This window comes from Myotis brandtii, unplaced genomic scaffold, assembly GCF_000412655.1.
Source record: "Myotis brandtii unplaced genomic scaffold, ASM41265v1 scaffold299, whole genome shotgun sequence".
NCBI classification, from domain to species: Eukaryota; Metazoa; Chordata; class Mammalia; order Chiroptera; family Vespertilionidae; genus Myotis; species Myotis brandtii.
This window is the reverse complement of record NW_005361430.1, coordinates 515,901-530,940: the sequence shown is the minus strand read 5'-3', so window position 1 is coordinate 530,940 and position 15,040 is coordinate 515,901. Positions and strand designations below refer to the sequence as shown.

The following is a 15,040-nucleotide window of genomic DNA, read 5'->3' as shown; positions in this document are numbered from 1 at the left end:
CCTCACCTCTCCTTAACGGCTTAAAGGGGTTGTGGTACTGTCGTACTGTGGTACTGTGTTGGCCTCTGTCTCCATGATAGGCCCAGAATTTCTTAAGAAAATGGTCTGTGTATCTCCAGTGTCCAGACAAGTGCCTAGTGCCTGAAACAGACTATGACTAAGTACACATTTCATGACTGAAGGGTCCCGGGTTTGATTCTGGTCAAGGGCACGTGTACCTGGGTTGCAGGCTCCTCCTGTCCCAGGCCCTGGTCGGGGTGTGTGCAGGAGGCAACCAATCAATGAGTTTCTCTCACATCGATATTTCTCTGTCTTTCCCTCTCTCTTCCACTCTCTCTAAAAATCAATGGAGAAATATCCTCGGGTGAGGATTAAAATAATAATAATCAAAAAAGATCACTGAATCCTATGGTGTTGAATTTTCATACAGTAAAGAGCAGGATAATAAATGGCTTCAGTAATTTATTTCAGTTAGTGATGTAAATTATATGTCAAATGACCCATGTTTTTGCTTTCACTGTTCACTTTTAACTACTGGTATATTCTGTTACCATCTTAGCACCCTCCTTTCACCTTCTCTATTTAAAAAATTCACTAGGTTTTCATTGGTACTTTGTTATATACCTTTGACTGTGACATTTCTCCAGTGAAAAACCTATTCCCGATTACTTCAGATTTTGAGATGGAGGAAGACGGGATCCCTATGTTCTGTCTTGCACGGAGTGACGTGAGTAGGTATGAGACACTTGACCCCTAGCCAGTGACTCATTGTGTTCATTAGGATTCCTTAGAAAAAAATTGGTAGGGAGGAAGGATAATTGACTTTACTCTACATTTAAATCCTCCTTCTGCAAATATTAAAGGGAATATATAAAATGAAATTAATAAATGAAATAAAGAGAGGTCAGAAAATTTTCTTTAGTTACTATTTTTTCATTCTTGGCAATTGAACACAGACATTTGAAACTTGTAGTTCCTCTTGAGAGAATGTTGAATAAAGGGAATAAAAGAAAAATATATGCATATGGCAACAACTAAGTCATTAAATTTACTATTAAAATTTTGTGGCTATAGTAATATTCACATTTGTTTCTAGCAGTGGGGATTTGTAAAGGTCCAGGAAACTTAAGTTCAATAGAGACTAGTTCACCTTTCCAGAATAGCTTTTTGATTTTAATTATCATTCATTTAAAGTCTAAATGGGCAATTATGTTAGCTGTGGTTAATAGAGCTGTTAAGCTACTAGTATACTCTCCTGAGCCAATAAGGTCCTGTTCTAATTGTTACCAAATGGATTGTAACCCAGTCTATTATGTTCAAATATTTGTATGTATACCCATTGTTAATCGGAGAAAAAAAAGAGTTGCGCATTTTTGTTATTTTGAGCCCAGACTTATCATGTAGTCTCTTCTAAGCTTGAAATTTTCAGCTTCATAGCTTGGCTAAGCCAAGTCCATCTTTTTCTTAGCAAGTATATTAAAATACTTTATAAAATATTTTAAATTTGGATGAGGAATAAGAAACAAGATCATTTTTGTTTTCTTTAGACTTGAACTTCTAGAGCTAGTGTTTTGCTTAATATATCAGTAGCCTTAAAAGTACCAAGCATCTTTATTTCCAATTTTATGAAACTATAATTTAGAGCTACATAAATGCTATTTATATAAATAACAATATATGTTGTATGTAGTGTAAATATTTCTATGTATAAATATAAACAAATCTAGGACATTACTTAGATATTTAAAAATACTGTTTAAAATATAAATAAATAAAAGTACTGTTTATATTTAAAATACTGTATTTTTAAAATTTTATAGTGCTTTGGATCTGTAACATTTTGATGATACAAAAACTATTCTAAAATTATGTAAGCTGTATTTTAGGGTTTTAGAGCTCCTTTTTATCTTTAATGATTTCTTTTAGTGATTTGGCTTTATTTATTTGTTCTTTTTAATATCTATACAGTGTGTGGGTTTCAACGGACCATGATGAAATTGAGAATGTGGCCAAACAGTTTGGTGCACAAGTTCATCGAAGAAGTTCTGAAGTTTCAAAAGACAGCTCTACCTCATTAGATGCCATCGTAGAATTTCTTAGTTATCACAATGGTATGAGTTTAATAGTATATTCAAAATTTTATGTAATTTATAACTTGCTTGTCAGTTCACAAGACTTGTTTTAACATTTGCATTTAAGATTACTGTCTTGCAAAGAACTTTATTCTGATGTCCTTTTGTTTTGTCTTTTTAAAGAGGTTGACATTGTAGGTAATATTCAAGCTACTTCTCCATGTTTACATCCTACTGATCTTCAGAAAGTTGCAGAAATGATTCGAGAAGAAGGATATGATTCTGTTTTCTCTGTTGTGAGGCGCCATCAATTTCGATGGAGTGAAATTCAGAAAGGAGGTAATTTGTTATGTCACTCTTTATTTTAGCTCATTTTATGGAGAATCAGTTTTTCATATGCAAATATTCTTTAGGAGTGAGGAGAGTAAAAAGGAGCAGTAAAATAAAACATGATTCTTAACCCTAGTAGGTAATGACATTTCTAATCAGTTCTCAATCTTGTGATTACTGAGGGAAGACAGTGAGTCAAAATTAATTCTTTGCTTTATTTTTACAAAGGAACATTTTAACCCTTTATTTGCCTTTTCAGATTGACATATAATTTTTCTAGATCAAGTACTTTTATGTTCGTTCTAGACATGTTTGATAAACTCCATATAAATCATATAGAATTATGGGAATAGAAAGCATCCACCAAAGAGTTTTGGTGGACCTCAATAATGAATTGTGTAGTTACTTCCCAAAATATGTTACTCCTTTATGTAAGAAGAGTTCCATAGTGTTTAGGTAGAGCCTGATTTCTAGCCAGATAAATTAGCAAAATATGTAATAAAGAATAGAATCACCAACAAATAGGTAAATATAACATACTTAGGAAAGGCATTGTGATTTCTGTTATGTGCCTTTTGTTGAGTGTAGAAAAGCTGGTCTCTAACATATGTGTAATTTAAGATGTTATTCTTTTGAAGATGTATCTTTAGCATGTTATTCCATTATCTTCTACCATCCATTGTTTCTTATAAAAAATCAGCTGTAATTCTGACCATTGTTTCTCTGAATATGATTTTCTTCAGGCTACTTTTAAGATTTTCTGTTTATCTTTAGTTTCTATAGTTTGACTCTAATATGTATTATTGTGGTTTTCTTTGTGTTCACCCTGTTTGGAGTTCTCTGAACTTTTCATATCTATGGATTGATATATGTCATCAGCTTTCAAAAATTCTCTTCAAATATTTCTTCGGCCACATTTCCTCTCTCCTCTTTTTCTGGACTCCAATTTAAATGGATTTTAAACAATTTTATAGTGTTCACATGTCTCTCATAGTCTGTTCTATATTGTTTATTTTTCTCTTTGTGCTTTATTTTGAGTAATTTTGATTGACTTATATTTGAGTTCATGTATCATTTCTTCTAACTTGTCTTGTGTACTCTAAATTCTGTCCATTGAATTATTTCAAATACTGTATGTTTACCTATTATAGAATGTACCTTTAAATTATTTTTTAGAGACCCCATTCTCTGTTGAAATGTTCCATCTTTTTATCCTTATTCTTTTTTTCAAACTATAAGAGAACATCCTTCCTATATAATAAAAGGCTAATATGCAAAATGTCCCCTTGGGAGTTCAACCGACCGGGGGTTCGACCGCTCTCTATGACATGTGCTGACCACCGGGGGCGGTGTGGAACAAAGGAAGGTCCCACCAGCAGTTGGGGAAGGAAGGCCTCAATCAGTCCTGATTGCCAGCCAGACCTAGGGACCCTACCCGTGCATGGATTTCATGCACCGGGCCTTTAGTTTATTTAGGAAATCACAGAGGTAAAAGTAATTTGTAGAAGAAATAGGCTTAAGAAACAAGTTATAGAGGCAAAGGAAGGGCCCTTGGAGCTTAGAAGTGAGGAAGGTAAAGGTGACCAGAGGGGGGGGGGGGGGGGGGGGAGTGGTGGTTGAGGGAGGCACTGGTATGCTCAGGGAGGGAGAGCACCTCATTCTTTTTTTAAAAAATCTTTTTTTCTAATTTCTTTAAGATGTTCATGATAGTTATTTGAAAATCCTTGATTGTAACATCTGGGTCATTTATAGTTCTGTTCCTGTGACTTTTTTTTCTGATTAGGGGTCATGTATTTCTGCTTCTTTATATGTGTCATATTTTATCATGTGCCAGACATAGAGACTGAAATATATATTATTTTCCTCCAGGGAGGACAAACCTTTTCTTCTATCAGGCTGATAGGATAAGGGGCTAATCACTTTGCTCTAATTAGGAGTTGGGCAGTGTTGCAACTATAAAAATTCTTCTGGTTTCTCCTTATTCCAGCAAAGTTCCTCTGCTATGCCAAGCTTGATCTTTCTCTTACCTCTTTCTCAGACTGAGCAAATAACCCCAGTGGGAATTCAGCACTGATCCTTGTTCACGTAGGAAAGACTTGTCCCTCTCTTTTCTTCAAAGTACCACTTGAATTATCTTGTTTATTTGCTTATTGCCTATCTCCACAACTAGATTGCACATTCCATGAGAGTAGAAGGAGTTATGTTCACTGTTGTGTATCCAGTGCCTATAAAACTATACCACATATTTCAATATATGTTTGCTGAATATTTTTCCAAATTATACCAAACATTGGGGTGGAGTTGAGCAGAGGATGGTTTCGTTAGGGAAGTATGTAGAGGTTATTCCTAGAAGCCTTTATATACAGAAGTGACAACCAAAAGTGAAGAAAGATTCTGAAGAATCTCCAGTTATTAAGCACACACACACAGCACAAGTATATACATACCTGTACACATCCACAAACACAATTTAGGAAAAACTAAGTGAAAAGGCAAAGGAATTCCTATATACCAGTACTGAGGGTGTCATTTATTATATTGTGTTATGATAATTAATGTTGATATTGCTGAGCCTTCATTACCAAGAATAATAATAAATGTCACTTATTATTATGGTTAGTTTCTTTTTTAACCACTGGTAAAAATTCATAGTACATTATATATTCATTTTTGTCACTATAAAAGTTTCGGTAATTTAATAGGGAAATCTTCATTTTTCTATAATAATTCCATGACTGTCATTTCTCAACCACATTAGCTGAATAATGCATACATTGTATTTCTATAGAAACAAATAATGATAAATAGTTTAAAGGGGTCAGTTATTGAATATGGGTAGTTTATGGCAAATCCGTTTTTTGACAACTTTAAGGTTTCCCTGATGTCCTCCCAAAGCATTATATTTATATACATACTTTAAAATATTAATTATGCAAAATTCCACTGTGAAATACTTTATCTTTCTATTATTATTGCTATTATTAGAAAACAAAGATAAGTCATCAGAATTATTATGGATTTTATTTAAATCCTTTTAAATATTTATCTGGATACAGAAATATTCTACATTCTGATTTCATTTTTATGCTTTTTAAAAAATTACTAAATGAACACTTTTAGTATCCAAAACAATGTGGACTTAATATAGCTTTTTGCTTTTAGTTCGTGAAGTGACTGAACCTCTGAATTTGAATCCAGCTAAACGACCTCGTCGACAAGATTGGGATGGAGAGTTATATGAAAATGGCTCATTTTATTTTGCTAAGAGACATTTGATAGAGATGGGTTACTTACAGGTTTGTGCCTTCATTTTAAAAACCCTTTTGTGGTATACTTTGAGTTTCAGGGAAGAGGTATGGCACAGTTCATAAGGGAAAATATCAATCTGTAGAGCAGCGGTTCTCAACCTGTGGGTCGCGACCCCTTTGACGGTCGAACGACCCTTTCACAGGGGTTGCCTAAGACCATCCTGCATATCAGATATTTACATTACAGTTCATAACAGTAGCAACATTACAGTTATGAAGTAGCAACGAAAATAATTTTATGGTTGGGTCACAACATGATGAACTGTATTTAAAGGGCTAGAAGGTTGAGAACCACTGCTGTAGAGGAAAGGCATAACTGACAAGATTTATTATCTCAGCATTTATCCTGCAGGCTTACCCCAGACTGATCTTTGGGATTCAGTAAATATGCAAGGAATTCTGCTACAACTATCTATATATATAAAAGCCTAATATGCAAAGTGTCCCCTCGGGAGTTCAACCCACCGGGAGTGACATGCGCTGACCACGAGGGGGTGGTGCGGAACAAAGGAAGGCCCTGCTGGCAGCCAGCAGCCAGGGAAGGGAGGCCCCGGCTTGCAGCCAGCAGCCGCTAGGGACCCCGCCTGTGCACGAATTTTGTGCACTGGGCCTCTAGTAACTTTATAATAAGAAATGAATCAAATATTGAATGTTCTACGCTTGTCCTGGTATTCATATTATTCCATTCAAAACTTTAATTTATGGTTGTGTTACTGTCAGGTTGTAGTTGTACAGTTGAATAACTTCTGTTGCTTTAAAAAGAAACAAACAAAAAAGTATAGTAAAGGTGAAACAGCACCAACCTGGGCATCAGGAAAATCGATTATAGTTCTGTCTCTATCTTTATGTAATCTTGAATATATTATTTTATCTGTTCTTGCCCTTATTTTAAAATAAGGAGGTTTGGTGTTTCTCTCATCTTTAGAGCCCACATGGTTACATCATATACTATTTTTTCATTTTAGTTATAGCTATTACTTATTCAGCACTTACCAAGGACTATATGAAACACTACATAGAATATCTCTTGTAATCTGCATAGCAACAGAATAAAGTGAACATTCCTAGCCCAGTTTTTCAGAGGAAGAAGTGGCAGCTTTAAAAAATGAAGTAATTGGCTCAAGGCAAAAACAAGTAGTAAATGGTATTGTCAGGATTTGGATTCAGATTCTTATGTTACTCAAAAATAGCATTTAAAAAGACACACTCTAAAACTCCACTCTCTCTATAGTAGAAATTCTAATGTGACTCATGCTCTGAAGGAAAAGTGTTTTTCCAATCTTCTGGTCAATGTTTAGGCAAACTGTAGGCTGGCTATTTAGTTAAGTTTGAGTGTTAAAGAAAATTTGATTTGACAGATAGAGACACCACCCTCCCTAACTGGTTTGTCCCTTTCCTAAAGTGTGAAGAAAATGAAGTCTTTCGTCATAATTTGTGAAGAGACTAGCAATTCTTGCCCCCATATCTCGGGATCAGGAAACCATCCCTATCTTTGCCCACATATAACTCAGACAGTATTGCCCACTCCCATCTGGAGCACAGGGATCTAAGATAATTCTATACACTAGATACTCCATTTATTTTTTCCTTTTCTATCTTGCCCCTTAGTTTTAAATAGGAACAAATTCCGAAAACATTTCTATTACCTTTGAATTATGAGAGAGATTGCCAGAACAGAAAATTCCTGTGGTTAGAAAACTGGAGGATGGGTATTTTCAATTTTTGCAATCTTTTAAAGTAATCTATCCAAAGGAAAATGAGAACTTGCACTGTGTAGATAAAAGTTGAAAAATGTTAAAGTTAAAAGAAAAATGTAGAAGTTATTTGTTTTATGTAGTTTGAATATATAGGAAACAAAAAGATAAGCTTTTCCCTCAAAAAAAGGGATTTGTTATATGTCCTTAATATTACTGGGTTATTCATTTTTCTCAATACTGTAGAAATGAATTCATTGTTCTATATTAGAAACTTTTCAATATATGTGAATGCATGTAAAAACCAGCACTCATGACATTTGTACTATGTTTAGGGTGGAAAAATGGCCTACTATGAAATGCGCGCTGAGCACAGTGTGGACATAGATGTGGATATTGATTGGCCTATTGCGGAACAACGAGTACTAAGGTAAAAACAAGACTTATATGGCCTTTGCACAAGACTCTAACAATATTGTTAGTGGATATGTTAATTATACTTATGAACACTGATTTGTGATACTCCAACCATCTAAGGATCTGTGTAATTCGTTTGCTCATGTGAGGAAGACATATACATAAACTATTCCTTTAGATGACTTATTCAGTATGTTGAGAAACACATAGTCCACTTAGACCACACTACTTATTCTCCACTGTAAGTTCAAGTGTATTTGTGAAGTGAATATGAAGGGTACTTCTGAATAATTGGATGGGAATGGGTTGTTTCTTGGCATTAGCCAGATGAGAGACAGTGACTAGTATTGCACTTATATTCAAAGGTCTATTTGGTTTCTTTTAGATATGGCTATTTTGGCAATGAGAAGTTTAAGGAGATAAAACTTTTGGTTTGCAGTATTGATGGATGTCTCACCAATGGCCACATTTATGTATCAGGAGACCAAAAAGAAATAATATCTTATGATGTAAAAGATGCTATTGGCATAAGTTTATTAAAGAAAAGTGGTATTGAGGTATGTGCCCCTGAATACAGCATTGTTTTTTAAGATTATGATTCAGGGTCAAGGAATATGTAAGGGAATGAGATATACATTTTTAATATCATCTATTAAAATATCTGAAATTTAGCCTTCACGTGCCTAGAAAATTATCATACTATTTAATTTTAGATGAACAAAATGTCAACCAACAAGTAAATGTTTATTTAATAAGTATGAACGTATTATTTTTATATAGGTGCTTTCTAGTTGCCATAGGATCTTGCAACAAGAAAGATTTAATAAAAAATAAGTGTCAGTATTTAAAAATAAAGCAAATATCTTATGAACTTTAAAATGTAGCTTATTCTTATGATTAAAAATTCTAATTTATAATAGCTTAATATTTATGTGTATTTAAAAAAATGAAGGCTAAGATGATTTTTCATAATTGACTAGAACTCTTACATATATGTTTCTAAGCAGCACAAGAAACATATTATAGACTTTTCTTTGGGTAAATTGAATTATAGAAGAATCTTAAATTGGCTTCAGACAGTGTATGTTGCACTTTTCACCTGTAGGTAGAATCCTTTCCACGGTAGAAAACTGTCTTTCACCTTTACGGGTCTACTTAGACATAGTAGAATTTGTCCTTCAAAAGGTCAAAGGACTACTCAGTTGTGACTTGTATTGTTTACCAAGGCATTATCTTATTCTGAAAGATTTCTGTTTCTCTTATTTTCCCCCTTTTTTTTTTAAAGGTGAGATTAATCTCAGAAAGGGCCTGTTCAAAGCAGACACTCTCTTCCTTAAAACTGGATTGCAAAATGGAAGTCAATGTACCGGACAAGCTAGCAGTTGTAGATGAATGGAGAAAAGAAATGGGCCTGTGCTGGAAAGAAGTGGCATATCTTGGTTGGTATCTTTTTATTCAGCCATAATAAAATGAATCAGGATTTTTAAAAAAATAAAATAAAGAAGAAAGAAAATTTCCACCATTAGCATGATTATAAAGAAATAGAAACTCTCTTACACTACCGACAAAAGAATTAAATTGGGACAGCCCTTCTTGAGGTCACTTTAATAACATTTATCAAGTGTAGCCTAGAGGAGTGATTACCAACACATGCTGTGGAGTCAGACCACAACCTTGATGCCAGTTTTGGTAAGGAAAGCCTAGGTTTCCTCATCTGTAAACTGGAACTGTTAAAATTACCTATTGTCATTGGTCTATTACCAATGATATAATGTGGGTAAAGCATTTAGCAGATTCCTTATACATAAAATGTACACTCTGAATATTTTTAGCTATTATTAAATGTACATCGTTTTTTTGTTTGTTTGTTTGTTTGTTTTAAATGTACATAGTTTTGACCCCAAAATTCCAATTCCAGGAAAGAAATTGAACAAATGTGGCAATAATAGAGGAAAAAAGAAATGACCTAACTATCCTACAAAAATAGAATATCCATAAAATTGAATACTATGCAACCATTAAAAACAATGGTCAGATCTCACAAGTTTTTCACTTTAGTATTAAGCAAATATATTTATTAGATGTCTACTATATGCAGGCTTTGAACTGGTTCCTGGGACTTAATATTTACAGAACTTACAGTCTAATGATGTCAATATTTTAAATAACAATGGCAAGTTATATATAATAGCTATATGCCATGTATGAAATAAATATTGACAAGGCTAATATGGGGGTCAAAAGCATCACAGAATGCTTTGGAAGCATATGATCTGGGGACTCAGGGATAGCCTTTGAACTGCATGTACAGATTGTATGGAGAAAAATATTATAGAGCCTTTTTAAAAAAAATATTTTATTGATTTTTTTATAGAGAGGAAGGGAGAGGAATAGAGAGTTAGAAACATCAATGAGAGAGAAACATCGATCAGCTGCCTCCTGCACACCTCCTACTGGGGATGTGCCCACAACCAAGGTACATGCCCTTGGCTGGAATCGAACCCGGGACCCTTCAGTCCGCAGGCCGACGCTCCATCCACTGAGCCAAACCGGTCAGGGCACTATAGAGCCTTTGATAGAAAATGGTCCAGGTTTTGTAAGAAGAGAACAATTTTATTGAAACATATAACAAATCCCAGCTATACTTATTATCTGTGTGACCCTAAGCAAGCTTCTGTAAACCTTAGTTTTCCTATTTATAATATATGCTAAAATGTAGTGACTGTTCATAAATAGTGATAATTAGGATGATTTTGAATATTTTTGCCTTTATTTAAAAAATGTTTCCACCAAGATATGCATTATTTATATAACATAAGAAAAAGTGTAAAAAGTAATAGTTAGAAAATTGGTAAAATAGAGAAGGAACTCCAATTAAAAAGAGCAGTGTTTTATATGGACCGCATAAATACATAACAATGTGTTCCTTAAAATATTGACACTTTTATAAGTAAAATTTAGTAAGTAAAGCTTAATTTGAGGGATGGGTAATACAAAGAAATACCCTAATTTTAATCATCTTACAGTGAAAACAATTTAAATTTCAGTACATTTACCAATAGGAGAAACTTTTGACTAGATAAATGTAGAAAAATATAAAACAAACTCTTAAACAGCATGTTATTATTTGTTTTTGCTCTGTACTGTAGTAATAGTTATACTCAGAATGGGGAATCTAAGGTACTGGGAGCTTCTGAAATTTATTCTGTCAAAAAACGGGGAATTGAGAAGAAGCAAGGCAAGGGGAAAAGGGATGTAGTTATGTTAGTTGTAATGGTAATTTTTCAATAAATAAGTGTTACTCAAATCAGAACTATTACAAATTAAAAGAGACTTACGATACATATCAACAGCAGCCCATGGATGTGGCTCAGTGGTTGAGCATTGACCCAAGAGTTTGATTACCAGTCAGGGCACATGCCCAGGTTGCAGGCTGGATCCCCAATAGGGGCCTTGCAGGAGGCAGCCAATCAATGATGTTCCTCTCTCAATGATGTTTCTATCACTCTATCCCTCTCCCTTCTTTTTCTAAAAAAATCAATAAAAACATATTTTTTAAAAAGATACATATCAAAAAAAGAAAAAGATACATATCAACAAAATGTAATATGTGGAACCTTTTTGGGTTCTGATTCACAAAAATCAACTAAAAACCAATTTTGAGAGAACTGAGGATATTTGAATACGTACTAGATTATTAGGTGATATTAAAGAATTGTTGATTTTGTTAGTTTGATGATATTGTGTCATTTTTTTTAAAAAAAAAATATGTATCAGAGATAAATGCTGAAAAGTTTTGGGGGTAAAATATATCTGGGATTTCTTTCTCCCCTCCAAAAAGCAAGGTGGCAGGAAATAGAGAAAAAATATTGATAAATGATCCAAAACATTGATAATTATTCTATAAGAACTTGAGGTTGTTGCATATATTTGAACTTTTAAATAATTCATAGTAATTGTAACGTACATGGAAAGCAGAAAGTATACTCCATTTTCCTCCTTTGACTGATAGTTTATTTGAATTGCTTAGGAAAAACCCTACACCTCAATTATACTTTTAAATACTCTAACATATTTTTGTTCCATCTAAGCTGTAGTATATACAGCCCTTTGGGTTACTAAACTTACTAGAATTACTTACTGTTTGCTGTTTGCATCATTTGGAAAGAATATTCTTTGTCTCTTTAAATGGTCAACCAGTGTTTCTTTTCTGCGGTAGGAAATGAAGTGTCTGATGAGGAGTGCCTGAAGAAAGCGGGCCTAAGTGCTGTTCCTGCTGATGCCTGTTCCACGGCCCAGAAGGCTGTCGGGTATATTTGCAAGTGTAATGGTGGCCGTGGTGCCCTCCGAGAGTTTGCAGAGCACATTTTCCTACTAATGGAAAAGGTTGTGAATTCCTGCCAAAAATAGACGTTAGTATAATGTGGGGGGGAAAGTATACAGCTTTCTTCAGCTATTTTACTTTTATTTTTGATTACGTACAATTCCATGTTTTAATGTTATAGACAATGTGACTTGATTTGTGATATATCTTCATATCTTTTAAAGCAAAGTCTTCTCAAGTTGTCTCTCCAAAACCTTCTGTGAAATAATTGTGCTGTACTTTTCTCTTTATGCAAGATAATTATTTAGAGATTGATTTACAGTCTTTCTCACATTTTTAGTAAATGCAAGTAAGAACATGATCAAAATTGACTTTGTATTGTACCCTGTAAAACTGTGTGTTTGTGTGCTTTTGATGATGCTGATATTTTATTTATTTGGGGGCAGTGTATCTGGTAAGACATGCTCTTCTATTAATTAAAAAATACATTTCACAGACTTGATGAAAACTGCCTTGTTGCTATAGAAAAAATTTTACTGAACATGCTCTGATTCCTTTAAAGACTGACCATGCAATGAGTGTGAGAAACAAACCACTAACTACTAGGTGTAAAACTCCTGATTATAGCACATATACAAAGTGCAGATAATCCGAAGAAATGTTATGAAGATTGTTTGCAGTTACCTTGAGGTCATGGTAATTATGTATACTAAATTTGGCTCTCATCACAATTTTATAGCTACCACAAATTACTCTCCTACCTAGTTAGATTCTAAGAATTGGACATTATCTCATAAATATGGACATTTACTTAATAAACTAACCATTTCCTGTGGGACATTTGCATCTATTTCAAGTAAAACAACAATTTATGTAAAACTCTGGCAAGAAGCAATTCATTCAGGCCAAGCTATGCTGGAAGCTGTTTTCCTTTGTCATACCTAGTTAGATTTGTACAGTTCAGAGTCTGCCCCCTATAAGCCAGACAAACATTGGGAGAAAAGAAGGATTATCTTTTATCTTAATCTTCTTACCATCTTGTCCTGGTTTTACTCCCATCTTTCTGGCTTTTCCACAGCTGACTATTTTCTCCTATCCCTTAAATGTACATATCGCAAAGGTTCTAACCCCAGTTCTTCCCAGAGACCACATCTCTATTCAGTTTCAGCTGTAGCCTCCATGCAGATGACTCCAAAATCTAATCTCTGCTGTGAGTTCTGGTTGCACTTCAAACTCCTCATGAACCAGACTCCTGGACTTCACCTCTCAAATGTCTGATTTTATCATTGAGAAATCACAGTCTTACACTATTTTTCCTTTTCATCTCTAGTCAGACACCAAATCTTGAGCATGCTTCAACTTACTACTCAGTGTCCATTCAGTTTATCCAATGCTATCATTAGGTTTAGTTGTCCACATTTGCTGCTATCCTTACAAAATTTTTTAGTGACTCCAGGCTGACCACAGAATGTGGTAAAATGTTCCTCAGTCCAAACATACTCTAGACCAGCCGTGGGCAAACTACGGCCTGCGGGCTGGATCCGGCCCGTTTGAAATGAATAAAACTAAAAAAAAAAAAAGACCGTACCCTTTTATGTAATGATGTTTACTTTGAATTTATATTAGTTCACACAAACACTCCATCCATGCTTTTGTTCCGGCCCTCCGGTCCAGTTTAAGAACCCATTGTGGCCCTCGAGTCAAAAAGTTTGCCCACCCCTGCTCTAGACACAACCTAATATTTCCAGCTCGGTTCCTACTGATCCTGAGGGTCCCTTGAGCTATTCTGTGTAATTCTCCTACAATGCCTTCTATTCTTCTTGAGTCCTACCTTTAACCAATACATAAATCACTCATTCCTCAAAAAGCTCCTGCCAAAATACCTCCCAAAATAAATACTGTGCATAGTATAGATTATACTGGAGTTCTTGTTTCATTTCACTGACCCAAAGCCAAGTACAAGAAGACAGTTAACTCCTCATTGTGACTTCTATTTCCTATATTCCTAATAGTACCACATCTTAGTAAAAAAGACACGTTCAGCTCTGATACGTAAAGAACTTAGAAGTTGCCAATCCCTTCCTCGAAACAAGAAAAACTGGAAAAACTAAAACTTAATACCTTCTCTGAACTGAAGTCAGAGGGCAAACAACCACTCCAAATCTGAAGAGACAGGTACAGCCAGAGAGATACCACACCTGACACTTGTTTACCTGGAGCAACAGCTGCTTGGTGGCATAGCTAATCAACACTTAACTATAATTTTGGTGAATTGCTAGAGGTTGAGTGTGGACTAATGTGAGAGCAATAAACTCCTGCTGAACTCCACAGTCATGGGGGGCTGGGGAGACTTCCCTCCAGAAATGCCAGCAGGTTCTCTCAAAATGGATCTGAAGATCTGAGGAAATTTCCCCTATGGTCCTGACAGGAGGAGAATAGCCTTTGTGAAACTCTCCCAGACTCTTCCTAACAGAGGCCTACTCTCCAATAGGAAGGACATCTCTCCAGAAGGCAATACTGAAAACTTACCCAATTGGGAGAAGGGAACTCTGCTCTATTCCAGCCACTCCAGCCTTCTTGTCACCTAAAGGAGGGAAAAACTCCCTAGTCAACAGAAAGGAGAGGACACCAAGGAAATAAGATTGGGAATGCTGCAGGCAGGAAAGAAAGAAGAAGAGGGAAAACTAAGGACTCGGGGAATTTGAAGTCTCTGGTAGAAGAAACATTAAATACAGCCCAATTCCCAGTATGATTAGTGAACACTAAAGACCAATTTGTCTTGGTACCTACTACCCAACAACATATCTGACTTTCAACAACAATAAAAAAGTTATAAATTACATCAAAAGGCAAGAGAAATCAGTCTGAAGAGAGAGAGAGCAGCCCTAGCTGGTT

At 34.9% G+C, this 15,040-nt stretch overlaps 1 protein-coding gene across 1 annotated transcript; it reads left to right on the top strand.

The window, feature by feature from the left end:
• The first annotated feature begins 651 nt into the window (after positions 1-651).
• Positions 652-12,653, top strand: CMAS (cytidine monophosphate N-acetylneuraminic acid synthetase). The gene is made up of 8 exons (XM_005869562.2): positions 652-735; positions 1,969-2,111; positions 2,256-2,411; positions 5,565-5,698; positions 7,740-7,834; positions 8,207-8,378; positions 9,107-9,260; positions 12,041-12,653. Exons 1-8 carry the CDS (start codon positions 683-685, stop codon positions 12,229-12,231), a joined length of 1,098 nt encoding a protein of 365 aa, XP_005869624.1. The 5' UTR covers positions 652-682; the 3' UTR covers positions 12,232-12,653.
• The last annotated feature ends 2,387 nt before the right edge of the window (positions 12,654-15,040 follow it).